The following is a 26969-nucleotide window of genomic DNA, read 5'->3' as shown; positions in this document are numbered from 1 at the left end:
TACTCTCTCTCACGCGCACCCATTAATGCTTGATTCCCCCTCTGACTTTCTCTCTCTCTCTTTATATTTTGAAACTTTCATTGCACTGTCCATAATATCAATATCGAGCAGCGGATCCAAGTTTCTGATTTCAGTATTTACCGGAATCTAAGTTCCGGGCACCAAAAAAGTTGGGGTGTGTGGTTTATATCTTTGTATTATTTAGTTTCTCGTATCGACACATAGACATTTGGGGCATCTATTTCCATTTTCTTATTGCTAAAGTGTACTCAAGAAACTGTAAATGCCATCGTTTCTTGTAATGTGTTTCCTCGTAATAGATTTCAGGTATTCAAACGTTAAATTTATTTGCTTGTAATCTGTTTCCTCGTAATAGATTTCAATTACGATTTCAAGTATCCAAACGGTCCCTTGGATACCATGTTAGGTACTTATGAACCCATGACACTTATCCCATATGCATGTAGTCGACTATGACACCAATCACAAACATATGTAAACCTGTCTGAGATTTGGGCCAACACATATGACACTTCGGCGTGTATCGGATTCTGACACCCATCTATGGTTTCTGCCTTAAACATTCGAAAAAAAAACTTTGAGGTTTCTAGTTATGTTGTATGGACACAAGTACAAACCTATGGTGCATGGATACAAGTACATGAATTAGTGTCAGACACGCATACTGAGCGTCGAATTCTTTGTGCCATGAAAAAAAGGATTCAGCAACCGACAATGTTAGGAAGAGGCAACAAATTTGACAACGTTTTACTAATGTTCCATTTTATGACGAGTGACAGAGCAATTATGCCTTTTAACTAATTGAATCCATGAATACTGTTCAAAGTTCTTATGGGTGTCCTTGGGAAAGAAAAAGAAACTCCAAAAGATACAATCAATTTTTAGTAAGCAAGAAGAAAATTCCAGAAAAATATGCATCTGTATGTCTTATCAATATATTTCCAGAAAAACATGCATCATTTCCAATATGGATATGGCACCTAAGGAGAGGAATTTATATAACAGATGTTTTTCTGATCCCTAAGCAGATGAATCCATGTAAGAATTATGTTTCTGAAACTTGGAATATGACCAAATTATGTTACCCGGTTTTTTAACTGATTTAGAGTGTGATTTTTATTCTGTAGCGACAGAATTGTCTTTTCTTTTCTTTTTTAATGTTAACGAAAAGATCCATTAATCTTAATAAGAAATTACAATTAGAGTACAGTTAAGGAACTGTCTATTTCCCTCCAATTCTCAAATTTTACCAAATAAATCTCTGATTTGGAGTGATTGTAATATGCCTAAATTCTTTTGAAATGGATATGTTGTGCCTAAGTCTAGTGAATAACATCCTTGCTGTAATGTCACCTTGATACCTTGATTTCCATAAGCAAATTGGCAATTGTTGAGCACACATTTATGATACCCAATTTACTGAAATTGTTGTGAACCTTTTATGTTGTTAATCTTGTCAACCCCATCTCCAAATCCCACCCTATAAAGCACCTCTCTCCTCCACTCTCTCTCATCTCCACTCTCTCTCTCAATGTTGTCAACCTCATCTCCTATCTTTCTCTCTCCAAATCCCACTCTATAAAGCAATCTCTCTCATCTCCACTCCCTCAATGATGTCAACCTCATCTCCTATCTTTCTCTCTCCAAATCCCACTCTATAAAGCAATCTCTCTCATCTCCACTCTCTCTCAATGATGTCAACCTCATCTCCAATCTTTCTCTCTCATGTCACTTTGCAAGATGCTTGTAGAATCTTGATTGATTTTTTTTCCTTTTTCTTTTTTTTTTCTAAGGAGAGACTCTTTATTTCACGAGACCTTGCAAGAAGCCTGAATCAGTTTTTGTAAAATCGAACCGGAACGGTTAATCGGACAGGGGCCCGAAAGCGGTTTAACCGGCCTGACCGGTAAACCAGCCGATTCAACCGCTCTAATCAGGCAAGTCCTAAGCAGTCAAAAAGTGTTGAAAAAAATGCAAAAAAATAAAATTTACTAAAATATAAAAAACATATAAAGAAGGATTAAAACAAAACACATTCAAATGAAGTTGAAAATTAATGAAAAAATGGATTTTAACGAATCTATTTCTACCTAGGGGTATTTTTAAAATTTTCTTAAAAAGATGGGAAAAAATAAAAGTGAGTATTAATTAACAAAACAATTTTTAATCTTTACCATAATGTAAAGATTATTAAAAAATACATTATAAATCAAATTCCTTATTTTTGGGAATTTATATACATTTTTTTGAATTTTTTTTTTTAAATACGGGTTGATCACCAAAATCGCCCAAAACCGGAACCAGCCAGCGGCCAATTCCGATCTAACAGGGCGATTAGCGGTTAGATCACCCGATTTTGTGAACACTGAGCTGAATTTTGAAAAGGATAAGGTGTTTTTAGAAGGGGAAAGCTTTCTCTGTTCCCCTAAAGTTCTATCCTTCTCCTACCATCCAGCCGTCAATTTTTCATCAAGAGAGCCGCTCACTATTTGATATTAGATCCGACGTCTCAAAGTATTTTATTTTTAGTTTTTTTAATACAATTTTTCTGAATATGAAATTTGGTATGTGTCATCTTCTCATTGGGGCGCACTTATAAAAAATAATGACCAAAATGCCCCTTAAACTTTTAGGGATATTTTAATCATTTTATTTTATTGAAAATATTTTTTTTATATTTTTTGTTGGTGCAAGTTTAATAGAAGAGGTGGAACATTGAAAGCTTTCCCTTTAGAATGAGAGGTTCTTTTTTCATGAGTTAGATTGGCGTGGATCTAGGGTGTGTGAGATAGAGATCAAATTCTCTAGTATCTTCAAAATATCTCTTACAAGAATCTAGATGGCTCTTTCATTTCCCCTTCAAAATCTAGATGAGCTCCCTTTCCCTCTCATCCCTCTATGTGACTTCCATTCCCTTTGAACATTATAAGTCAAGTCCTATATTTCCTCCTTTCATACCTTATATCCGTTCTTAAATTAAGAAAGCTTCAATAAACAGGGTAACTCTCTACAACATTGATGGAAACCCCAAATTAGTTCGAGTCCATTTTTTGATAACAGGATCTAAAGTTTCAATACTTCATTTTATTTTCATTTTTTTTTTTTTAACAATGCAGACCAATACAGTATCCGTTAGAAGTAGTGAAAAACAATAAGGTTGGAAATAGTGAGAAAAGATATAAAATAGATTTAAAATGATATGGTTGGAAGTAGAGAAAAAAGATATGACCTTACATATGGCCTTACTAAAAATATAATCCTTTATAGAGATTGAAGATATAACACACTATGATTAATCCTAAATAGTTAAGAATAGGCTATGACGGTGATGATTTTCATTTTTAAATTTTTCATAATTTATCATATAGAGAATGAAGATATGATTGCTGCCCTTTACATCCTAAAAATCTTCCCAAAATCCTTCATGTCTTAGTTTTTGGAGATTTTGTCAATAATGTAGTTATTGGAGAAGGCATTCTTTTCGGACACTCTTAACATGTATGAGAAGTTTGGTTTTCCATTTCAAGGCAACGTTTTTGAAAAGTAAGTGTCTAAAAGTGTTAAAAGTTATGTATGTTGTGTCCTACGCTTAAAAATATATACGATACGATGTCGTCAGCTTCGCTTCGGAGTCTTCTTCGATTTGTTGAAAAAAATGAAGGTGCTTCGGCCGATTTGGGGAAAGGTTTCGAATTTTTTATTTTTTTAAAATTTAATATAAATAAGTTAGATATTTATATAAAATATATACAAATAATATAAAAAATTGCAAATAATAAAAATAAAAACTTTATATAGCTAATTCTTTGCTGGCCGAAGCATACTTGAAATAGATCTGAAGTATACCCGAATCTTACTAAAGCGTCTCAAATCCGACCGAAGCGACAACCCTTCGCTTCGCTTCGGTTTATGCTTAAAATCCAGAGGCTTCGGCCTCTTCGACCAAAGGGGAGAGGATTTGATATATGCCTAAAATCCGGAGGGTTCCGCCTCTTCGACCAAAGGGAAGAGGATTTAATAACATTGGTACGATACATACGCCTTGGCCTGTATCCACAAGTGCTCGTGTCCATGCTACAACTTTATGTCAACCCAGCAGGTTTTCCATGAAAATTACTTCTATTGACTCAACCTAACAGATACAAGTCACACTTGTGGCGAGCAAGTGTTGGCAGCTTGAACTCCATGGCCAACTCAGGCATACACAACCAGATCAAGATCAAGTTCAACGATAAATCCAGAAAAACAAATGACCAAAGTTTTAAATTTTATAAAAAGCTAGATATTTTGGGTAGGATATTAACCAATGTTGTAAGATTCACTTCGGATTCTTTGGTTTGGTGAGAAAAATGAAGCAATTAGGTGCTTCGGCCGATTCGGGAGAAGATTTCGGAAAAATTTAAAGAAATTTAATATAAATAAATTAGATATTTATATATAAAAATAATGAAGAAATCAAAAATAAAAATTAACAAAAAAATACTTTTATATAAATATTTCTTTGCTAAGCTTTGACCAAATCGACCGAAGCAGACCCAAATCTGACCGAAGTAGCCCAAATCTGACCGAAGCGACATCACCAGTCTTCGTTTCGCTTTGGTCTAGGCCCACGATCCGAAGGCTTCAGCCTGTTCGGCCAAAGCCAAGCGAATTTGACAACACTCGGCCAAAGGCAAGCGAATTTGACAACACTGACCTTAACATGATTTCCTCACAAATCCCACCGAAATGGGGGACAGAGGAAACCAAACAAATTTGGAGAATGAGAGAGAGAGGGAGTGTACACATTACTTGGGAAATAATCTTGGCGTGCACCTTGCAGCCTCCCATCCAAAAAAAAAATGGACCCTCAAAATGCTTTTTGTAGGGAGAAAGAATATAAAAAATTGGCCAAGCTCAAATCTAAAGGACTGCGCTAACCTCTAAAACTCAAACACATAAACTAGGCAATTTTCTCCAAATTTTTGCAATGCAAATGTTTTTCCATAAAAGAATATTCTAAAACATATATTTTTTTCATTATAAAATCTTGCCAGGGGATCGGTATCTAGAACAAGTGAGATTATAAATGGTTGATTTTAATACCTTGGTGGTTTTTTGACAAAGTTCAACCACTTTACCATTCTAGTGACATTTAAAAAAAAGAAAAAAAAAAAAGGAAAAATAGCAACAGGGCTAATTGGTTAAGCTAAGGCAAGTAGTACTAGTTTTTCTCTCTTCTCCATGCCTGCAACTTTCTATGCTTCTATAGTGTGGTAATGGGTAAGATATAGATCTTCCACAGAAGACCTAATGGAAACCTAACCACAATGGGGAAACCAGCACATGAATGATTTTTCCTTAATTTACAAAAAAAAAAAGGGACCTAACAGTATTTATACATGGAATAAACAACGAAATAAAGGAACTCGATGTTCCTCGGCTACTCAATCAAGGCAATACAAAAGTGCCATGGTACTCGTGATTCCCGCTGTAATTATACAGCCATTTCATCTCTAAACCCCAAAAAGTATAGAAATAATCAGACAGAGAAATGACCAGCTAAAACATAACAGAAATAAATGAAAAAAATAAATAAAAGAAGGAAAAGAAAGAGATCACCTCCTACTCTGTCTTCTTTGCTGCCGGTTTCCTCTTCATCCGGCTGTACGGCCCCACCATTCGGTCCATAATGTACATGTAGATAACCTGACTCCATGATTTATATGAAGAGAATGACTCGTAAAACTCGGGTGCAATCTGCTTCACCTTATGAAGCTTGCTCCCTGGAATTCTTGGAAAATCATGGTGCTCGTTATGGTACCCAACGTTCCAGGTGACCAAATTCAAAGGTCCATAGTAAGAGTAGGTCTCTTGATCAGGTTTAAAAATATAGTGCTCCGATATGAAGTGACCTGCCATAGGGTGCATGCCCCCACCCAAAAATGTAGCCAAAATCAGGTAAGCAAGGGATTTCCAACCACAGAAATAGACTAGAAACAAGTCCAGACTTAGTTGAATGCTGAGGTTGGTGAATTCCCAAAGGCCAGGAGGCTTAGGGTTTAGGAAAAGTGGGCGAAAGGCATAGAAGAAGAGCTGGAATATAACCCAAATGGATTTCGCTATGGGGTTCTGAACGACTTTGGCCTCAACTAAACTTGGAATGTCCATGTCCAGGCCATCTACTCCTTGGTAGCGGTGGTGCTCGAGGTGGTATTTTTGGAAGGTGATGGACATAGGGATCCCTATGGGGAGGTTGGCAAAGATACCTAGCCATCGGTTGTAAGTTGGGGTCGAGAAGGCAAGGTTATGGCTTAGTTCGTGTATTGCGAGGAAGAGGTTATGATTGAGGAAAGAACCGAAGAAGTAGGCGACAATCACTATCTTCATCCAAGAGGAATCGCATAAGGAGAACGCAGTCCATAGCTGAAGCAGGACGACTGCTGTAATCTGGGAAAACACAGTGATAACATGGATTTGGCGTGAGAAAATAGCAACTAAGAAGTGAGAGTTTGATGACATAAGCCTCTCTTGCACTGCACTTTTTTTCTTTTTTTTCTTTAAAGAAAATCTCAATAGTTTGCTATTTTAGATAGTCAACCTACATGCACAGTATTTAGTCTCTACATCTCAGAGGTGTTGCAAAGATTTTACCACCGAGAATACTGAACCAAGTAGTAGCATATAACGACAGACTGAAAATCCCCATCCAAATGCAAAGTGGACATTCTACTAATTTTGATATCTTAAAAACCAAAAGAACATTTCTAGCACTCTTTCAGAGAGATGATCAAGAGTGAGCCTACAGATGAAGGAGCCAGTGATAGGATTTTTAGGTGAGTCCTCTCTGATATAAAAGCTTTTAAACCACTCAACTAGGTGAGCATAAGAACATCATCTCAAACATAAATGTTTAATTATTTTATTGAGTTATTGTTTATTCCCTTGAGATGAAGTATTTTGGGAGGGAGAAAATTAAAAGCTGGCTTTAAATGAGCTTGTAAATGATACAAAATTTTGAGCACTACAGGGAGGTTGAAGACGAGAGGTCCCACAATAAGAAAACCTAGTGTACTAGAAAAAAGAAACTAGGAAATTTTATAGCAAGAGACTAGAGTTTGGGTTTAGAATTAAGTAATCCAAGAGAAGGAAGCCATGTTACTATTTCAACATGAGGTCGCAAAATTTGTGGAGAAGAGATAAAACACAATTATGATGCTAGAAAACCTGCAAATTGATCATGTCAACCTCAACAAAAAAGAAATTGGCTATCAATTCCTAAATATAATCCATCTTGCCTCATGTTTTCTGGATTGTCCGTTTCAAGCCTCGTGGAACAACACCATGTTTTGGTGCTTCAAGTTCCACAGTCAAGGACGAAAATAGATTTGCAGGAGGGTTTTTTGGCACCGGAACTATGTTTTCTTGCAGGCTTTTTGTACTGTGGCTTCACCAATTTTGTAAAGTTGGGACTTACCAAAACCACACCCTCTATAATATGAAACCATGCAAGAGAAATTTACCCATAAAAATTTCCATGATAACTTCCCATGATAGAGACCACTAGAACAATTATTATTCAACATCCACGATAAAAATAAATGAAAACATCTCAACAACAAACAATTAAAAAAATTGACCAAATCACAACATGAGTAAAAATGAAAATACAAGAAAAACCAGAAAATTGAAAATATTTTGATAACAAGAAAAACCCAAAAAAAAATCAAACGGAAGAATAATACCATCTCAACGGAAAAGGGCCTAGAACATCAGAATCCAAACAAACCACACCACAATAGAAGAAGCACTCATCAAATTAGAAACACTACTTGGGATAAAACGTTTCAGAAACAAATGTTAAAGGCGCCAGAGTACAAGGACATCCTAATACAATTGCTTGTTCAAGACTAAAGAAATATGCAAAAATTCCAGGATCAGATCAATCTGCATGATTATAGCGAAAAGGGTAAATGCCCAATTAGTCTAGGCAAATGAAGAGAACAAGTCATTTAGAACAATTTTGAAAGACTACAAATTCTAGAAAACCAAGAGATAAAAATTAGACCAATAGGAAATAAAAGACTGAAAATACACCAAAAAAATGAGAGACACAGAGATCATAACACATCATATACGATTTCCAGTACAAAATCAATGAAACAATCACAAAGCAACAATATGAACCGAAAATACACCCATAACATATCCGATACAATGTCCAGTGAGAAATCACTGAAACAACTTCAAAACAACAATGCGAACTAAAATGCAAAAAAAAAAAAAAAGGAGGGAGAAAAAATAGAGCACATAACATATTCTACATGATTTCTACCACAAAATCTATGAAACACTCACAAAACAACAATGTGAACTGAAATACACAGAAAAAAGATAGAAACCAGGAAAAAATTATAGGAGAGGCTCAATGGCAAAAGTCTCAGTAAATTTAACCAGAAAATACAGAGAACATTTAACAATCCTGTACGATTATGACCTCAGAATCGATTAGATATCAGAAAACAACAATGAAAAATTCCACCAAAAATAGAAAGAAAAAAAAAACCATAAAAATTTGGGAACAAGGAAAAGAGAAGGACCTTAGCAAAAGCCCATGGATCTGGGCCGAAGAGCTCCTTGATCTGAGGGTAGAGAGAGATGATCTGACGCCTTCTTGAAGCGTGGGGCTCATCTGTGTAGGACCAGAAGAAATCGGTCGCGATTACCCCCTCTGCTTCTTCCGCCATTGATGAACCTCTCTCTCTCTTTCTTTCTCTAAAGTCTAAACCTCCCTTTCTCTCTCTAAAATAACAGAAAAAGCCCCTACAATTCAAAAGCAGGCAGCGCCACAAAATGGAGAGATCCTAGGGCCGACCCGACCAAAATAAACGGGGATCGAAAATATGACAAGCACGTTCACTATGCTCCCTCGGGAGCATAGTATGCTTCTACTCTCTTGTTAAGATAACCTCTTTGGGAGGACAATGAGACAAGTTATCTTAAGAAAAAGGTAGTTACAATTAATCTTGACCATTTGATGTGAAATTAGATAATTGTACTTATTCTATTGACCAAGCTCAAATTTTAAATGAAATTTTTTCGAATTTTGTAACACGCCCAATCTAGGGGTAAATGGTATCACTATATACCTAACCTAGGGATCACTAGATAATTATTCTAAAAAAGAAAAGTTCTCTAATGGTTAGATCTCACTCTCTAAAAATTGGACCGTTTGTATTCAATCTTAAGACATTATTTTTTTATCTGCTAAGAGGGTGCAATTAGGAATTTTTTATTAAAGTCAATCTACGTGTTATAGAGATCATATCTTCAAAATTTGAGGGTCCAAAAACTAATCTATATGGAGTAAATGGATAGTATACTCTTGAAGGAATAGAATATATCGTGGGATCTTATACACGTTCGAAAAAAAACTAATCAAATCTATCTGTCAACCAAGTTATCAAAAGGGAAATTATCGCTAATATATATTAAATTTAACAAAATTAAAAAAAAAAAAACCCAAACTTTTTAAAAGCTCGCTCACACCTTTTTTCTCAATTTTCATGATTTTTTGGATGAAAATACCCTTTTATGATAGTCTTTCTACCGTAATGGCATGATAGAATTACGATACTTTGAGTACTGTAATACTCATTACGATACTTTTAACACCGTAATGCTCCTTAAGATCATTACGATCATAAAAAAACCGTAATGGTCTAAAGTCCACTGGAATGCTCATTAGTACCGTGATGCTCTTTAAGACCATTATGGTCATAAAAAGACCATAATGGTCTAAAGTCCACTGGAATTCCAACGAACTTTAGATTTGTTCCCAAATATTAACACATTTTCAACCATCTAGTTTCAAATTTAATGGTTAAGAGTACAAGTTGTATACATTTCCTTAAAATAAGGTGTGGTTTCGCAACCTGAAACAATCAAAGTAAGGCACACCTTCAAACTGTATCATAAGGATGTCCTAAGAATTTATTTTTATCTCTAAACTCCTAAAATAGCTCAAATCAAGTAAATCTAAATACACATGAAAATATCCGCGTAATATGTTGCAAGATGTACTATTTTGGAGATTTAAAATCATTTTTTTCCAATCTATATATCTTGATTTCAAGATGATCAATTAGATATTTGTCAACGTCAAAATACCCTTTTCGATGATTTTTTAGGGCAGAATAATTCTACGATTTGAAGTGTCAATTTTATATAAACTTTTTTCCTTAATTTTCATATTTTTACAACTTTCTTTTCAATTTCTCCAAAATGCCCCACGTCAATGTAGCTCGATTCAAGTCGGCACTCAAGTGCCCACCTGCATAGAGCTCTAGAGTGTGGGTTGGTGCCCCAAATGCCGACCCCATCTAAAGCTATCGACCTCGATAACTGAGTTTCATTCGTACAAAAGTTCCTGATTTGCTCATTTTCCTCCTCTCGCTCTCTCTCACCCATGGCAAATCTAGAGTGTGGGTCAACACTCCATGTGCTAACCCTACCTAAGCTTCAACAGTGTTGACTAGCACCCTGGAGCCCTATAGCAAATCCGAATGGTGGGTGAGCACACCAAGTGTCAACCTAACTTGAAGCTAAGGTCGGATCGACACTTGGAGGGAAAAGTTTATATAGAGCCGAGGCTCTAGACAATCAAATTTGAGCTTAATTCAAAATTTGATTAAAAGAGGTTGTTTTCATGCCCAAATATCTTTAAATTGATAATCTCGACATCAAGATACATGGACATGAGAAAAAAATGGATTGTAAGTTTTGAAAATAGTGTATTTTGTAACGCATTTTTTAACTGTCAATTTTCAAGATTTTCAAATTTTCATAAATATGTTTTGTGCGCATATTCTCTTTGTTTCCAGAGCCTCTAGTGAGCTACATAAAAAGTTAGAAAATATCAAATATTTGATGATGGCATGATGTATTTGCGAAAACTTCTAACACCACTTGAACTGAATTCTTTTGTAAGCAGGGATATTTAGATCTATGTCCCACCTAGGGACAGGTATGGAGCTTGATGAGCCCGCAGATTCCTAAGGCTATCGGCTCTAATATAATTGAATTAGCAATGCTAGAGAAGCAGCTTAGTTTTTCATCACATTAGGTTGTTCCCCAAGAAGGATTCAACCTCCTTGATGCCTTTTCTGCTCCTTGCTCAAAGATGAAGTTCCATCACTCTAATATCACCCTTTAGCCATCGGCTCCGGTCTGTTCCGTGGAAAAGAGCTTCCTAATAGAGCGCTCGCCTCTTCCAACCTCTCTCCCTAGCAACGTCAAAGCCCTCAGCAACGAGTGCTTTAATGTTGCCTCCACTGGCTTGTTTCGCATAGGACAGACATAAAATCGCTACTTAGAGGGCTGGACTTTACCCGATGGAGCAAATGGACAATCTACTCCCTTAGGAGAAAAGAGTCATTTTACTCTTTAGTAATTTGCTCAATGCCATGTACAAATAAATCACTAAAATGCCCCTACTTGTTCCAATATTGAAAGGATAACTTTTTTTTTTAAATGTTTTTTTTTTTTTTAAAGGAGGGTGAGTAAAGTGGTAAGTCAAAAGGGCTTTTTTAACCCTTATCTTTTGATAAGAACAGAGTAAGAGACTTTATCACGAGGCTCCAAAACCACATTCAATTCTGAATTTTGTCAAGAAAATAGAAACACATAGTCCAAATTTGTAAACCCAAGCACAAATAATTTCGTCATTTTAGTTCAAGCGACTCAATTCGAGTCAAAGCAGGGTTAATTTCATTATAAGTTTAGGGCAGTAAATAGCCAACTTGTTATGGACTCCAATTCAGTTTTAATGAAGGGATGTGTTCCTTATTTTAAGCCAACCAGGAACATCTGGAAAGAACAAGTATTGAATAAGTGGCATTAATAAGATAATTGTGACATCTCATATGAAGGGTAAATGGTTTACAATTATCTCTCTCAACAAGTGAAGTGATCATGATCCTTTTTGATAATCCATGCGATTATAGGTATTATTACTTTTCCTTGGTGAAATTTAGACTCCTTTTTTTGGAATTTAAAAAAATAAGGTATTGTGACCATTTATCTTTGGGTGAGAAGTGAAGTGATCATGATCCTTTTTTATAATCCATGCGATTATAGGTATTATTACTTTTCCTTCGTGAAATTTAGACTCATTTTTTTGGAATTTTAAAAAATAAGGATTGTGACCCTTTATCTTTGGGTGAGGGTTGTATAAGGTGTCAATTGAAGTAAAGTGCTCCTCAAAACCATGTTGAAAATGCAGAGTTGTTATGCCTTGCAAGGATATAAAAATATATTGTTGCCCCCAATTAAGAATTTAAAGTTCTAACGATCAAACAAATATTAAAATCTTGAAATTAGACAGTCTAGATAATTTGTTAGAAGGAACAATTTTTAAGACTAGAAATTCCATGTTTTCATGTCTATGAATCTCGAAGCTGAGATGATCGATTTGAGGATTTTCAAGCAAAAGAAAAACCTCTATAGTGGATTTTTTAGATGCAACTTATTAGTACAATATATATTTGATAACTTATATAAACTTTTTTCCTATTTTTTTTTGTACGTAGAGGTCATCACAATTTCCACTCATTAGATTTCAAATTAGAAGACTTGGGTGAATCACAAAGTCTTGATAAAAAAAATTTGAGAACTTTGTGTCAATTTGATGACACTCTTACAATTACCCATTTTAAAATTTAAAGGACAATAATGATTGTGACCTTTATATACAAAATATATATTCAATAATAAAATAATCCGCTATCGCCAAGTTTCAAGGCATTTTGTGCAACTTCATTCCTTTTAAACTATTTTCTTATGTATCTTTCACATTTGTGTAATGAAGTATGGGTCCCAAATTTGAACTCAATCCAATATGTAAGAAAAAATTTAAACTAAAATACAACATACACTCTCAAAAAATTACTAGCATAAAAATATCACATACATGAGACTTTTTTAAAAAAGATTATATACTATGTGACTATTTATCTACAAGGAGGTCACAATGACTAGATGTCAAATTGGATGGCTTGAAATATTTCATGAAGTTTCAGAAAAAATTTTGAACTTTCGAGTCTAGTCTTACAACCATCCGTTTTAAATCTGATGGACAAGAGTAATTGTGACCTTCTTGTATGAAAAGTACATAGTCTCTTTGTATACTTTTCCTTTTTTAAATCCTGGATTTTTCTTTCAATTTCCCTATAATTTACAATATCCATTCAATATAAAACATTAAGAAGTCCTACACAAAAGTATATTTGCTTGTCATTAAGAATGGAAAGTAAAGAAATCCATGTAACCCCTACACATACAATATACAAAAATATGTACCCTTTTCATTAGAAGCAGATAATAACAACCATGTAGACCAGTTCTTACTTTGAATTTTGGGCAGCACAAAAAGCTGACCAGTCTATTTGTACAAAGATTCAATTACCCGTTGGGTCGTGGCTCTCAATGTCTGAACTCAAAGAACCCCTTCTTCTTTATCTATTAACCTGTACAAGACCAGAGAGAATGAACAATAAAAAGAAATGCTCAAAATTACGGATTCCTATAGGATGAGAACAATTGGATTTTGGATCAATAACTCACACCGCTGTGGGAATCAGTTTTCAAATCTGATGGCTTGGGAATTTTTACAAAAAGAAAAATGTGCTTATTGTATACAGTTCAGGGAGGAAAAGAGGAGACAAATTTCATAAACATATAGACAGTTAAAATCTTAGTGACAATTATTGAAATCATGATATTACCACTAAGGAATTTTATCAAGATATTGTCAGCTAGGTCTTTTTGCACATATGTATCAGAATTTTGTCAGCAATTCAGATCATTGGAATAATATCAGCTTGTGCAATAGGTGTATATTCCCAATATATTGTTTATTTTGCCAAAAGAGTACATTAGCTTCCTCGGGGAGAACACTAGCTATGAGTATTTTTAGGACCTCAAATTTGGGGATGTAACTTCTGAACCTTGCAATCAACTTAAGAAAGAAATCAATTTATATATATAGCTCAGAAAAAAAAAAGACACCCTAGGAATGAACAGAAGCCATGCAATTTTTGGACAATTACATCTAAATGTTTAGGAACTCAAAATCCTTTTCTTTATAGAATACTCATATGATGATTCTAATGTGCACACCAAACTTTCACATCAAAAAAATACTCCTTAGTACATATTCAGCCAGAGGGAGTGTATGTATAGCACAGGGGCGAGTGTAGCTAAGGCAAGTTCTTTAAATTGGGCCTTTTTAACTGTACAAAACAAAAAAAACCAAGGTGCGCTCATTCTATAAATTTCCTTAAGCAAAAGAGGAAACAAATACAACAAACAGACATCTAGCTGAGTTAAAAAAATGACACCTTTTAATGTGATCTTGAACTCCATGGATCAATCATGGGGGCCATGTGAGGTTCAACACCAAATTGAGGCTGTGGTGCATGGTTCTTCAAGAGTGGGAGTCTTGCAGGAGTGTAGTCATCATCGCTATCGTAGTCTCTCCTTGGATGAGGACCAACGGCTCTAAGGATCATTGCCAAGAATATGGATAGTGCCTGGCCAAGATGAAGTGGTATAACAGTCAGATGAGGAAACTAAGGCATTGACAACTTAATATTCACAAATGGAGATCGTTTACGAAGACTGGAAACCCTTATTTGTATCGCCACACAAAATTTATATATGTCTGCGGACCAACAACTTGTGATCTCGATCAGATAGTTGGTATTGAGCTGACAACAATATCACAAACTATCACTAGTTGTTTTTATTATCCTATAACTAATATGTGACATAACTGTTGGCCAACCATCTGATTAAAAGATTAGGCGGTTATTCGTCCCAGCCATATATAAATTATACGCATATGGAGACGCATAGAAAGTTCGCTCTTCCAATAAATGCGCCTGCAACTGGGTCGTTTACCTAAGAGGACAATTTTTTTCTTTATTTTTTAAATACTTTAAATTGACATACTAATGATTGACATTCATTAAATAAATGGATCACAAGCATTGCGATTTAAAAATATTTAAAAGAAAGGAGACCAGAGTAACATACCTGCGCAACCAGAACCACCAAGCCAACCCATTTGCACATTTCAAAGTTGGTTCTCACAAAGTTCTTGAATTCATTAAATTTCCCAGTTGGGTCCTCTGGGAAATCCTACAATTGTCAAGCCAATTGAAATAGACAGCAGGTTAGGGCATATCGACACAAAAGAATAACCACCCTCCCTCTCCCAATAGAAGCATCATCGGCTAAAGATGAAGAGCTCAAAACCATTAAAAGTTAAGAGATATGGGTGCTCATCAAAACAAAAGATACATCTCTCTCTCTCTCTCAAAATAATAGCAACTTCATAGGCTAAAATGTTTGGGTCGGTCAATAAAAGCTCCCTCTCAATAATAGGAATTTCATAGGCTAAAATGTATGGGTCTGTCAATAAAATCATGCTCATAGTGTCCTAATTTTAATTTCAGAAACATTTAAGGGAGGTTGAGGGCAAATGGGATATGATAATAAACAAGGATCCTAAAAGCATATGGTGTTATACTAAATAAATTCACGTGGATTAAATTAAATTAGGTATTGTTAACGAAATAGGGAACCTAATTTACAGAAGGATCATATGAGTATTTAAAACAAACAGTTGAAATGTGTATGTTAACTAACATTCAATGCGAACAATATGAAATTGAAATCTAAAATTCACTGTAAAAGTACCATTATTAACTGATGCAACTGCATGTAATAGGAAGTAGGAATTAAGAGGACTCATTAAGGTCTAAGATGGTTTTATTTTAAAAAAATTTAAAATCAGGGTTTAGAAACTCTGCGCTTGACTCGACTTACCCGAGTTACTAAAAATCCAGACTCCAATGATTTGAGTCTGGCAGAGTTTGCCCGAGTCTCTCTGAGTCTTCAAAAAAACTCCAGTAAATATTCTAAGTAAGATTTTTTAAGACTTGACTTGGGACACGCTGAGCCAATTAGACCCAGAAGTGGCCAAGTTCCAGATTGAGTCCAAGGTTTAAAACACTGTTGAAGACATTTAACTTGATGGAAGTGATAGGTCATTTCCAGAGATGAATGGGAGGGAGCGTGTGGACATTGTGAGAGAATTTCATACGATTTTGACATTATGACAATTAACCAAGCTGATAAATTTTGATGGACACACACGCAAACACACAGTGGGTCCTCAAATCATGAATTCAATGCTTTTACCTCTTCCCAGTCCTTATTGATAAATATGTCTGCAATAATCCCAGCCTCAAATAGGAAGAGCAAGAAGACAAATACCATGTACTAAAAGAGTTAAGTTAGACAAAAACCAGTAGTTGTTAACAGTTACCTAAATATCATATTCTAGAACTGAGATAAATTGAGAAACAAATTCAAAACTTTTTTTTGGCCAGAAAACTTCAGAATCCTCCAATATAATATGCCCACAATATTATCTTCATGATTTATCACAAAACATAAAGCCATGATATAAATGCGAAATCAAGGAAGATGTGAAACTACTTTCAGGAATTTGAAAGAAGTCGTATCATCAAGACAACTCTCATATCTTATCCATTAGAAAATAAGGGTCGCTACTGGCTGTGGACTCTTTTCGAAGTACTATTGATTTAGGCAGGTTTGAAGAATCTATTATCCATGACATAAACTTTCCCATATGACAGGTAGAAGAGGTGTGGGAGATGGGAAGGTGTTCTTATAATTTATAAAAGTTGGAACACAGGAGTTGAGTGACGAATAGATATCTCACTCAGACACACAATTAAAATAATTATGTTTACAATGGCATTAATTAACTGAAGGCAAAATTGGTTGAAATAGGCAAATACACATATGAAGGCACAAGAAGAGAAAAATACAACAAGCAAATGGACAATCTCTAGAATAAAATGAAAAACATTGCTTTCACTATAACTAAGGAGAGGCTTGTAACCTACGTAATTAAAGACATTATGGAAAGTTGATCTTGCAATGAACTTGTTTAAGGCCTATCCTTAAACAAACTAACTAACTTTACTGCATCTAGTATTTTTTTTTTCCTTTTGATGCAAGACATTTATTGGTATTCAAAACACAGTCCAGGGTTTAAGAGTGTAGAGAAAGGAGGGCTCCAGACATAATAACCACTCATATCAGCTCCAAGTTGAGAGTCTCCTTCACAATTAGCTGTCACAAAAACATTGATAAACAAGAGACCTTAGAAAGCAGGGACTTACTTCCATAAGCTCAAAATGACCCCTAGAAACCCCATTTTATCAAAATTTCAGTTTTTAATTGGCCTCAAAATGCAAGTGTTGGGATGACACCTCCACAGAGGGAAAATAATATCTCCAACCTCCTCTCCTATATTTGCAGACTTCCATGGTTTAGGGATGACCATCTAATCCCTTCAAGCACGTAAAAACAAAAACATTCAACAATCACAATGACAAAGAAAGAGGTAATTCTAAAACAATTATGCACCATCCCAGCCTCTTCTTATGTGGAGCTTGCTACTTCAATAGGACCCACAAAGGTCTTCTTCACCACATCAAACTCAAGCCTTCGGCTTCCTGCAAAAGATGCTTATTGAAAGATCAAATTGTCGATTTTGAGTGTCAACAATCCCATACAGTTGACCTTGGTATTTCCTTTACTCTCCAAGGCATGCTTCAATACTTGCAAGTGTCCACCATGCAGATACTTGGTCCTAAACATCACTTTCCTTAATATCCTATCTAGCAGAGCCTAGAAGATTCTAATTATCAATATGATCTTCACCAGCAGCTTTCCAGCGATAATTTGAAATTCTGTAATTTTTCTCCTGATATCTTCCCACATTTTAAGGGGGTAAACAGGTCGGATCCATAGACATTAGTAGTGTACCGGGACTTCGCTGAGTCCACTTAGACTCGGCCTTGCCCTATGGGCGAGACGAGTTTTTCCCGAGTATATTGTACACTTATTTTTGTAGGTCTATATATAGTACTGTGGCGATTCTAATCCAAACATTCAAATGGCACATTAACCCAAGACCTCTTGCGAAGAGGCCTCCAAAGAGGCAGACAGCTAACCAACACGATGTTTGACATCCGCTGCAGCAAAAGGGGAGGTTATATATATATATATATATATATGAAAAAGCTGGGATTAGCCCACTAGCTCATATAAACATATGAGCCCAACGGCCCAGATTGAATATAGGCCGATCTGACGGTCACAACCTCATTTCGTGTTTGAATTTTAATTTTTTTTTCTACAAATCCAAATCACTTGAAATTTTAGGTGTGTATTCTTCTCATCAAGGCGCACATAATAAAAATATAATAAAAAAAAATCACGAAAAAGACCAAAATACCCCCGAAAACTTTTCGGGGGTATTTTGGTCAATTTATTTCATGTAAATATTTTTTTAATATTTTTTGAAGATTCAACTATTTTTGACGAACACACTCCTAAAATTTCAAGTGATTTGGATTTGTATAAAAAAATTAAAATTCAAGCACTACCAAACATCCGTGATCGTCAGATCGACCCAGATTCAATCTGGGCCGTTGGGCTCAAATGTTCATATGAGCTAGTGGGCTAATCCCAGCTTTTTCTTTTATATATATATATATATATATATATATATATATATATATATATATATATATATATATATATATATATATATATATATATATATATATATATATATATATATATATATATATATAAATCTTTTGTCTTTATTTTTGTTTTTTAAAACACAGGCTGGTCTTGGACGAGTGTCTCAGACTCACCCGAGTAACTCCCCTCGCTAAGGGAGCAAGAATGGCTTCAAGATTGGGAGCAGGATCATCAGATCGACATGGGCCAAAAGATCCGGTAATCCAGGATCTCAATCCATCCAACATAAATAGCCTCGAGCTGGATCCCATATATAAAGGATCTCGGTCCCAAAGCTCAAGGGATCCGGATCCCATTTCGCAAGGGCCGCCTTTCCCACTGCTCATGGGATCTCGACCCCAAATACAGGGGGACCGCGATACATATAAATTGGGTTCCTCAATCCATAAATATGAAATATCGCTATCCCAATGCTCATGGCAACTAGATCCCAGTTCCCTCTTCCCATTCCGTTAAATGCTTTAGTTATTGATATGGTTTATGCATTTTACAACTCTAGTCTAACACTCTATAGTCCACAATCTATATATAGCACTCTAGTTATCTTAATTCTTGACGTTTGGGATCACTACATGATATGTACGAAGCCACAAATATAGGGATCGATCCCTAAATCAGGGAATCGAGATCCCAACATGATCGGGATCAAGATCCACAAATAGAATGATCGAACTCCTTCATAAGGGGGATCCATATACCTATGAATAAGGGATCAAGATTCCTAGAAAAAGATCGAACTCCCTCCCAAAAAAAAAGAGCTCCGATTGAGATCCCTGATTTGGAGCGAGGGAGCTGGAACTATGCCCTTTAGGGGTGATCCTCGTAACTAAGGTCGGATCAATCCCAACCTAGTTCGGACAGGGACTAGGACCCAGAATCAATCGGATCCAAGTCCAATCGGACCTAGATCTAACCCACTGGGTCTGCACCCCGACTGGGGTCTAGTTAACCTGAATTTCCTTTATAGAAAATGGGGTCAGATCAGGATGGATCAACCAAGGCCCAGATGCGGACCTGACCTGGTTGGGTACATGGTGGACCCAAACCTGGACCCGAACCCAACCCGTTTGGGGTCTCATACCTGGACAGTAACACCATCTGAATTTCAGGGGTTTCAACAAGAGAGTACCTATCGTACCAGTATAAAAGGTGTAGGGATCACCTTTTTTCTTTTCTTTTTTTGAGGTATAAGGATCACTTGGGGGGACTCTGCGCCATCAATTCAGAAAATGAATCTTTTTACCCATGACAATATTCAACAAATGAACAAAGAATACATGTAAATCAGGTAAATGTTCAGAAACAATATTCTCATACTGAAAGGTATCTGGTTTATTTCAAAAAGGATACACAAGAGAGACAATGGCCATTGATAGTCTCAACTGCAATATAACCAGTGCATGTTATGAAGCATAAAGTGATTCCCAAGCCAAGAAATGTGTACATAAACCTGCACCAAAAGAAATAGGGTCATTATGCTTTGATAATGGCACAACCATTTACGTACACCAACTTCAACGCCTACAAATATGTATAAATTTTATTAAAATTGGAGTACTTTCTTCCCGTACCATTCTAAAAGTTGAAAAGAACAAGTTGACAATCAATTTGAGAAGAGTTAAATCATGACACAGGCATCAAAAATTTATCAAATTGGAAAAGAAAGTAAAAGAGATGACGATATCAAGATAAGTACAAAATACCGGGCCACATTAAGTTAACTACGATGGAATATGTGAAAACATATATAGATATCCTTTATGTCATTGTTCCTCTTATTCAGTGTGAAATCCCTTGAATCTCATTTTGTTCCTTTTTTTTTCCCCTACCAAAACAAATACAAAAGGATTTCACATAGAGTAAGAGATCATTCTATTTTCAGCTCTAGTTCAGCAAAAGGTGTAAAACCAAATTCCTCTTCGAAAGCACCCTCCTCTCATTTTTTTTAAACACCATAGTGCATCGATTCATCATAGAGATTACTATGTGGCATTGATCAGGTTCTGCAATGGTTTCATGTCATGTATACAGAAGTACAGGTCTGCGTTGATACTCTCTAATGGTTAGATACTACCCCGCAATGCAAGAAGCATAACTTTGGTGAAAATGTAGAGGGATAGTCCCACCTAAAAAATGCTATTAGTGAATGTTAAACAGCATAAACAGAAAAACTACCAAAAAGATAGAAAGTAGGCTAACATCAAAATCAGGGAATATTTGTCTATGACACATTTATATGCGTTGTTATAGTTTATCATGATACAGGACAGGTTGAAAGTCACAACATAACTGATTATATATACACTTACTCACAGGCATTGATGACTATTTATGTTTATGGGATAAGAACTAGAACCCTATCAAAGTATCAATAATCATTAAGTGATTTACATTGTCAAAATAATACAGTCCCATAACCAAGTGTCACTCTATCCATATACTAACTGTATCTTACATATAGGTGCTTGGTAAGTTATGCAAATAGATCTTTAAAATCTGAAGATGCGGATGCAAGTCACGACATTTGTTCAATAGATAGGACCATGAATCATCCATCATAATAGCACAGCATGGATTTCATCATGACAAATCTGGCCTTATCTTTTTTGAATCATGAGTGTTTTACAGTTGACTGTAAACAGCACTATTATTTTCCATATTGAGAGAATTATGGGGATGCTGTGGCATCATCTCAAAGGCCCAAAAAATTACTTTGAAGTCTGAACAGAGAGATCATCACGCAAAAAACATTCATTAGCACAAATGTCATGGCAAGATCACATCTGCAAATGCCGAGGGAAAATTTTTCCTTCCAATCCCACTCAACTCCTAGAATAGATTTTAGATTAGATTTCTAACAGGACTAGCAACTGGGAAGTTGTATACCCTCTATGTAACTCAGAACCTCACAGGAAGATGGCAGGAACCTCACACACATTGCAAGAACCAACCTTATCCCACATTCCACCTCCATAGAGTTCAATGAGGGAAGCATGTTTTCTACTTGAATTCTTGAAAACATGGCTGAAGCTTGTTTCATGCTTCATTTTTCCTGATACATTGTCAAATTCGTAAATACATCCATAAACAGGAATCTTTCTCAATAGGTCTTTTTCTGAGATAGTTTTGTCCATACTGATAACTCTCTGAGACTCAAAACTAACTGAATTTAACCGCGTAATAAGAGTTTCAGAAGGTCTATGCATGCTCTTTTCAACCATTAAAGGTTGGAAAAGTGGATTTCCCTATTCACAAACATTACCAAAATTGAAGGTTCATCTCTTGCTACAGTTTTGGATATCAAATATTTCACTCACAACTAAGAACACAACTGCAAGGAAAACAAAACTGCATCAGTCCCCTACAATTATACTCCAAAAGATGTGTTGCATCTTTAAAATGCCATATGCTTGATCAATGTTCTCATATCACAAGTTATAAAAATAAATCAATATATATATACATATATATATATATATATATATGTCGAGAGGATTTTTCTCTCTCCCTTCATAACTTAGAGTAGATGGGAAACGTAATTTTCATGAAAACCTATCCCCATCACTCACCACATTAAGCATTTATACAAGTTCAGAGCTTCCAAAACCCTCCACCCTAAGCTGTGACCCCAACAGGCAGGAACTTGCAGGTTTTAAAGAGACACTGAAGAAAATCTAAAGCATATTAGGGGAAGTCACAGTGAATAAATCGCTCTTCATTCCCTCTTCCCATAAAAAATAGAAAATGGAGACTAAACATCGAAGTAGTTAAAATCCTATTCAAATCCTTGCAACACACCACTAGCTTCAAAATATAGCCAATGAACTGGCAATTTAACTATCAGTTAATACAGATTTCTATACACGATTCTGTCATGAGATAGAAGACAGTTGGTTTCTTTTTTTATTCTTTTTTTCTTTTTTTTTTCTTTTTTTGGGTCATAACTTGGTCTGACAGTCAGATTAATAAACGGTTAGCATTCGACAATCCAATGAACTATGATTTACCATCCTCTTTTCTCCCCTTATTGCAATCTAACACTCCATTTAATATTCAACGAATGACAATTACCAAGCTTTCTTCCCAAATTTCTTGAACCAAAAAGCTCTGTCCATTTTAGTATAGCATATGCATATTGAAAAGCACGATTAGTTGGGAAAAGGCTCTGACAATGAGAGTGATGACATGCGTTTTGATGAGAAATCTTATATAGACCTGTTTCAATTTAGAATTCCCAACTGAACTGGGCCTTCCATCATAACAAAAATAAATGCATGTTCAGTATAATGGCTAAAACCTGCGTCGATTATGCATGCAACCCATGTTAGGTGCAAGCTATGAGCTCATCAAGTGCGACAGGTCACAATAATCCAACATTGATTAAGCGTGCACACGCTTTCGCACACACACAACATGAACCAATTTGTACAGCATTACCTTAAATGCCAAAAACTCCTTAAAAAACTAAGGTTGGGTGGGTGTGCACATGCGCAAATGTGTGTTAATCATTGGTCCATGTATCTTTGTGTCTCAAGATTTGGCTGGATTTCTTTCTTAAACCCTAAGTTGTTGGGTTCAACCCTACTTTATCATAGAAAAATACACCCTAAGTTGTTGGGTTCAACCCTCTTTTATCATAAAAAAAAATATAAAGGAAAAAAAGATATTTCCCCAATTAAGCAAACACTTCTGTTGCAAAAGAACATGTGATGAGAAAAGGAAAAAGGCAAACTTTTTCATGTGGCAAAGATCAAAATAAAAGTAGCAGACCAGAAAGACAGCAAGGGTCCTACATAAACACATCCCATCTCCTTAAAACCAAAAAGAATTTTACTCACAAGTCATAAGAAAAGGAAAACCATCGTATGCCATACATGGTCCCATAGAATGATTACAAAATGCACCATTTCAAACAACCAAGAGACCCACGAGTGATTACAAATCCCCTTTTTCTAAACGTGAAGGATGGGACAGAGAAAGAGAGAGAGAGAGAGCCATGGAGAAAGCCCCTTTTTTCTAAACATCAAGAGAGAGACAGAGAGGTGATTAAAAGTCCCTTTTCTGAACATCAAGCACGTATATAGAGAGATGGGGGTGGGCGGGGGAAGAGAAAGAGACCCGATGGATGATTTACAAGCCCCTTTTCTAAACACCAGGCGCAGAGAGAGAGAGAGAGAGTCATGTCCACGAAACCTACCAGGGAGCATGTGTTTCAGGGATACCATATGATGAACTATGGACGAGGTTCTGATGCCAAATCCTCAGCATCCACAGGGAGTACAGAATCATGGCGATTCCTACCATCCCTATGATCGAATTCACCAGTTTCAATAGCGATTGAAGACAGCTTCGAACCATTCTCCCCATTTCTATACCAAAAACACAGAAGAGAGAGAGAAAGGGGTGAGGGAGAAGCAATATACTCCAAATGAGAGAGAGAGCCTCAAAAACAAGTGAAAGAATAAGAAGAATAATAAATGATGGAAAAAATATATAAGAGAGAGAGAGAGAGAGAGAGAGAGAGAGGGCTTAAAAAACAAGTAAGAAAAAATAAGAGGAAGGATAAATGAGTGGAGAAAATCAAGAGAGAGAGAGAGAGAGAGAAGTATCAGTGAAGAGAGTCGATTCTCAACAAAGTTCAGAGAGAGAGAGAGGGTGATAAATGCGTGAGAGAGATTGAATTGGCAGTCTAATGAAGATAAAGCATGGGAAATTAAACCAGATAAGATTAAATATTTTAGAGAGAGAATTATGACGAGAATAATTAAGTTTGGGAGAGGAGAGAGAGAAAGAAATTAGGAGTTGGAATGTTTTGGGAGGAAGATTTTGGTTGACGTCTATTTCCATGCGTTGCCATAGAAAACGCGACAATCGTCAAAAAAACACGGCCAAAAATGAACGAAAATGCTCGCCGGACAGCCGGTTGTTGATCCGGCAACCGGTTGGCATGGTTGGCAATTGGGTCGGGTCGATGCCCTGGCCCATAAGATATACAATATATATTATAAAATACATCGAATAAGTTTATTATTTTTCTTAGTTTTAGACTCAGACCTAACCCGACTGGTCGGTTGGATCCAAGTCATTTGCCCAATTTGGGTCCATTTTATACCTAGTTGGGCCAGCTCAACCTGGACTTGACCTGACCCGTTGCTACTTCAAGTGGGTGGACAAGGGGATCACAATAATAACTAATTAACTAAAAATAAAATTAATGAAACCAGGGGTCATGGTCTTGGCCACTACTCGTCGAACTTAGATCCGGATCAATGGGTTGTTTTTTCTTTTTTCTTTCTTCTTTTTTGGTCGATCGGTGGGGATGGGATCTCCTGCCTGTGATAGAAATAGATCTCAATACTCGTGTCATGGTGACCCACCACCCTAATCACCTAGTCTTGAACCAATTCCTATAAAATTGGCTTTAGGTTTTTAGACTAAACAGGTATGGTGAGGATCAGGCGGGGTCCTGATCTCGACTCGTACTGGGCTGGACCGTATGTGAGACCTATAGGGTAAGTCTTTAGAACAATACACATAAAATAGCAAAACAACCCAGATTAAATATGAGTGTTATAGATAGTCAAAACACTTAGATTTTTTTTAGGTATTTTTTTTCCAATAAAATATCTATGTGTTTTAGATAGTCAATCTTAGGCGTTAGCTTTCTTTTTCTTTTGATTTTTATACGAATCTTATATATATATATTTTATCTAGACACACCAAAGAAAAAAATAATATGCTAAAATAAACCAAAATATGTTTGCTATTAACAAAAATATAAAGAGAAACTATTTACTTGTGGGTACACTTAAGCATTTGATATTAGCTTTTTATGATCTTATATGGTGTTTATCTTGCTCCATTAGGAACAAGTTGTATTTATGATCCATCATGAAGTAGACGTGATAGCATTTATGGATTTAAAAAAAGCTTACGTATGTAAGATAATATGAGTATGTGAAAATAAAATATTAAAAGTCTTTTTAAAAAAATTTGATGCAGTTTTTAGTTGAGGGCTCATATAACATATGAAGGAACATGCACATTTTTATCATAGGGTTGGTGAACCAGTGTATAAAGCAATTTTAATTTTATTTGTTTGAACCAACATCCACGCCAAACTCCAAACCTGAGATGGATTTCTTGGCTGACACTTGGCTACAAACCATAGTTAGCCATTCTCCGATTAAAACATTATTTTTGTAAAAAATATCTGATTTTTTTTATATATGCTTTAGAACTCTGATTTTTTCAAAAACTCTGATTTTTTCAAAAGATCTTCAAAAAATCACGAATTTTTAACATAAATCCGTATATTATATTTTTTTCAAAAAATACTTATTTCCTATAACTTTATTTCTTCATTAACTTAATATTATTTAATTTTAATTTAAAGATAAATACATTAACAACAGGAGTAAATTAAGATTATTGATTTAACAAAAAATTCTATCAAAAATTTCACCAATGGTTATTTTTAAAAAGTGTACAAAAAATACAAGCAATATATTCTTAAAAAATAAAAAATAATTAAAACAATCGTATATCTTAAAATAATAGGCAAAATTAGAAGAAGACCAACCTAATAAAAAATCTTTTTTCTTTGTCCTTTAAACCCATAGTGTCCTTGTAAAGAGCAAGACAGAGATTCAATGATACTAAAGATTTCGCTAGCTATTTAGTGCGAGGTTCAAAATTTATTGAGCATTTGGTTTTTTTTTTTTATGCATAAAGAAGTTTGATTAATTTCATTTTTTATTTTTTATTTTTGTTTTTTGTTGGTGTATACAACATAGCAATTTGGATGGACCGCAATTTTATATATTTGTGTATTTGTGTTTTTTTTAATTAGCTGCAATTCTATACTGAGGTTTTTTTTTTATTTTCTTTTGAGAAATAATCCGATATCTTGGTTCACAATTCTTGTTATCTACTACTTAGTTATTGTGTTTAGCATTGTTGTTGTTGTTTCATTTTGTAGTCACAATAGATCTACGATATGGTTTATGATGCGACAATAAAGTAAGCATTGTTGCTGGATTTATTTAAAGTTTAAACAAAAAATGGTTAAGTATTATTCTAATGACACTAGTAAGGATATAAAATTAGTGTTTAGTGGCTTTAGTATATCTATGGAATAGAATCATAATCATATATTTTATCATCTTTATCTATCTGATTTTTTCACTATTTTTTTTGAACCAAATCCGAAATATTTACAATTCTATAGCTTACTTTATTGTTTGGTGATTTA

At 35.3% G+C, this 26969-nt stretch overlaps 2 protein-coding genes across 3 annotated transcripts; both read right to left on the bottom strand.

Moving 5' to 3' along the window:
* Nucleotides 1-5347: 5347 nt before the first annotated feature.
* Nucleotides 5348-8778, bottom strand: DES-1-LIKE (fatty acid desaturase family protein). 2 transcript variants are annotated; one of them, XM_011627221.3, is made up of 3 exons: nucleotides 8601-8778; nucleotides 5623-6450; nucleotides 5348-5516 (listed from the first exon to the last, which is right to left on the bottom strand). In XM_011627221.3, exons 1-2 carry the CDS (start codon nucleotides 8745-8747, stop codon nucleotides 5626-5628), a joined length of 972 nt encoding a protein of 323 aa, XP_011625523.1. In that variant the 5' UTR covers nucleotides 8748-8778; the 3' UTR covers nucleotides 5348-5516; nucleotides 5623-5625. The 2 variants fall into 2 exon arrangements, with proteins under 2 accessions (XP_011625523.1, XP_088727707.1); XM_088871581.1 differs by having other exon boundaries at nucleotides 5348-6450.
* Nucleotides 8779-13271: 4493 nt separating this feature from the next.
* LOC18423106 (Tetraspanin family protein) lies at nucleotides 13272-24165 on the bottom strand. Its single transcript, XM_006827725.4, has 6 exons — nucleotides 23912-24165; nucleotides 20065-20164; nucleotides 16267-16347; nucleotides 15097-15201; nucleotides 14400-14591; nucleotides 13272-13526 (listed from the first exon to the last, which is right to left on the bottom strand). Exons 1-5 carry the CDS (start codon nucleotides 24079-24081, stop codon nucleotides 14403-14405), a joined length of 645 nt encoding a protein of 214 aa, XP_006827788.2. The 5' UTR covers nucleotides 24082-24165; the 3' UTR covers nucleotides 13272-13526; nucleotides 14400-14402.
* Between the last annotated feature and the right edge of the window lie 2804 nt (nucleotides 24166-26969).

The sequence above is a fragment of the Amborella trichopoda genome, chromosome 7 (genome assembly GCF_054954075.1).
Source record: "Amborella trichopoda isolate Santa Cruz 75 chromosome 7, AtrichopodaSantaCruz75HAP2 v2.0, whole genome shotgun sequence".
In the NCBI taxonomy this organism is placed as follows: domain Eukaryota; kingdom Viridiplantae; phylum Streptophyta; class Magnoliopsida; order Amborellales; family Amborellaceae; genus Amborella; species Amborella trichopoda.
This window is presented reverse-complemented; position numbering and strand designations above follow the sequence as displayed.

Excerpts from the sequence above, each read along its gene's own strand:
- DES-1-LIKE (XM_088871581.1), bottom strand. The coding sequence starts at position 8,747 with ATGGCGGAAGAAGCAGAGGGGGTAATCGCGACCGATTTCTTCTGGTCC. Across the intron at positions 6,451-8,600 it reads ATCCATGGGCTTTTGCTAAG|ATTACAGCAGTCGTCCTGCT; the intron begins GTCCTTCTCTTT and ends GTGTTTTCCCAG.
- LOC18423106 (XM_006827725.4), bottom strand. The coding sequence starts at position 24,081 with ATGGGGAGAATGGTTCGAAGCTGTCTTCAATCGCTATTGAAACTGGTG. Across the intron at positions 20,165-23,911 it reads CCTGAAACACATGCTCCCTG|GTTTATGTACACATTTCTTG; the intron begins GTAGGTTTCGTG and ends CTTTTGGTGCAG. Across the intron at positions 16,348-20,064 it reads ATGGCCATTGTCTCTCTTGT|TACATGGTATTTGTCTTCTT; the intron begins GTATCCTTTTTG and ends TAACTCTTTTAG.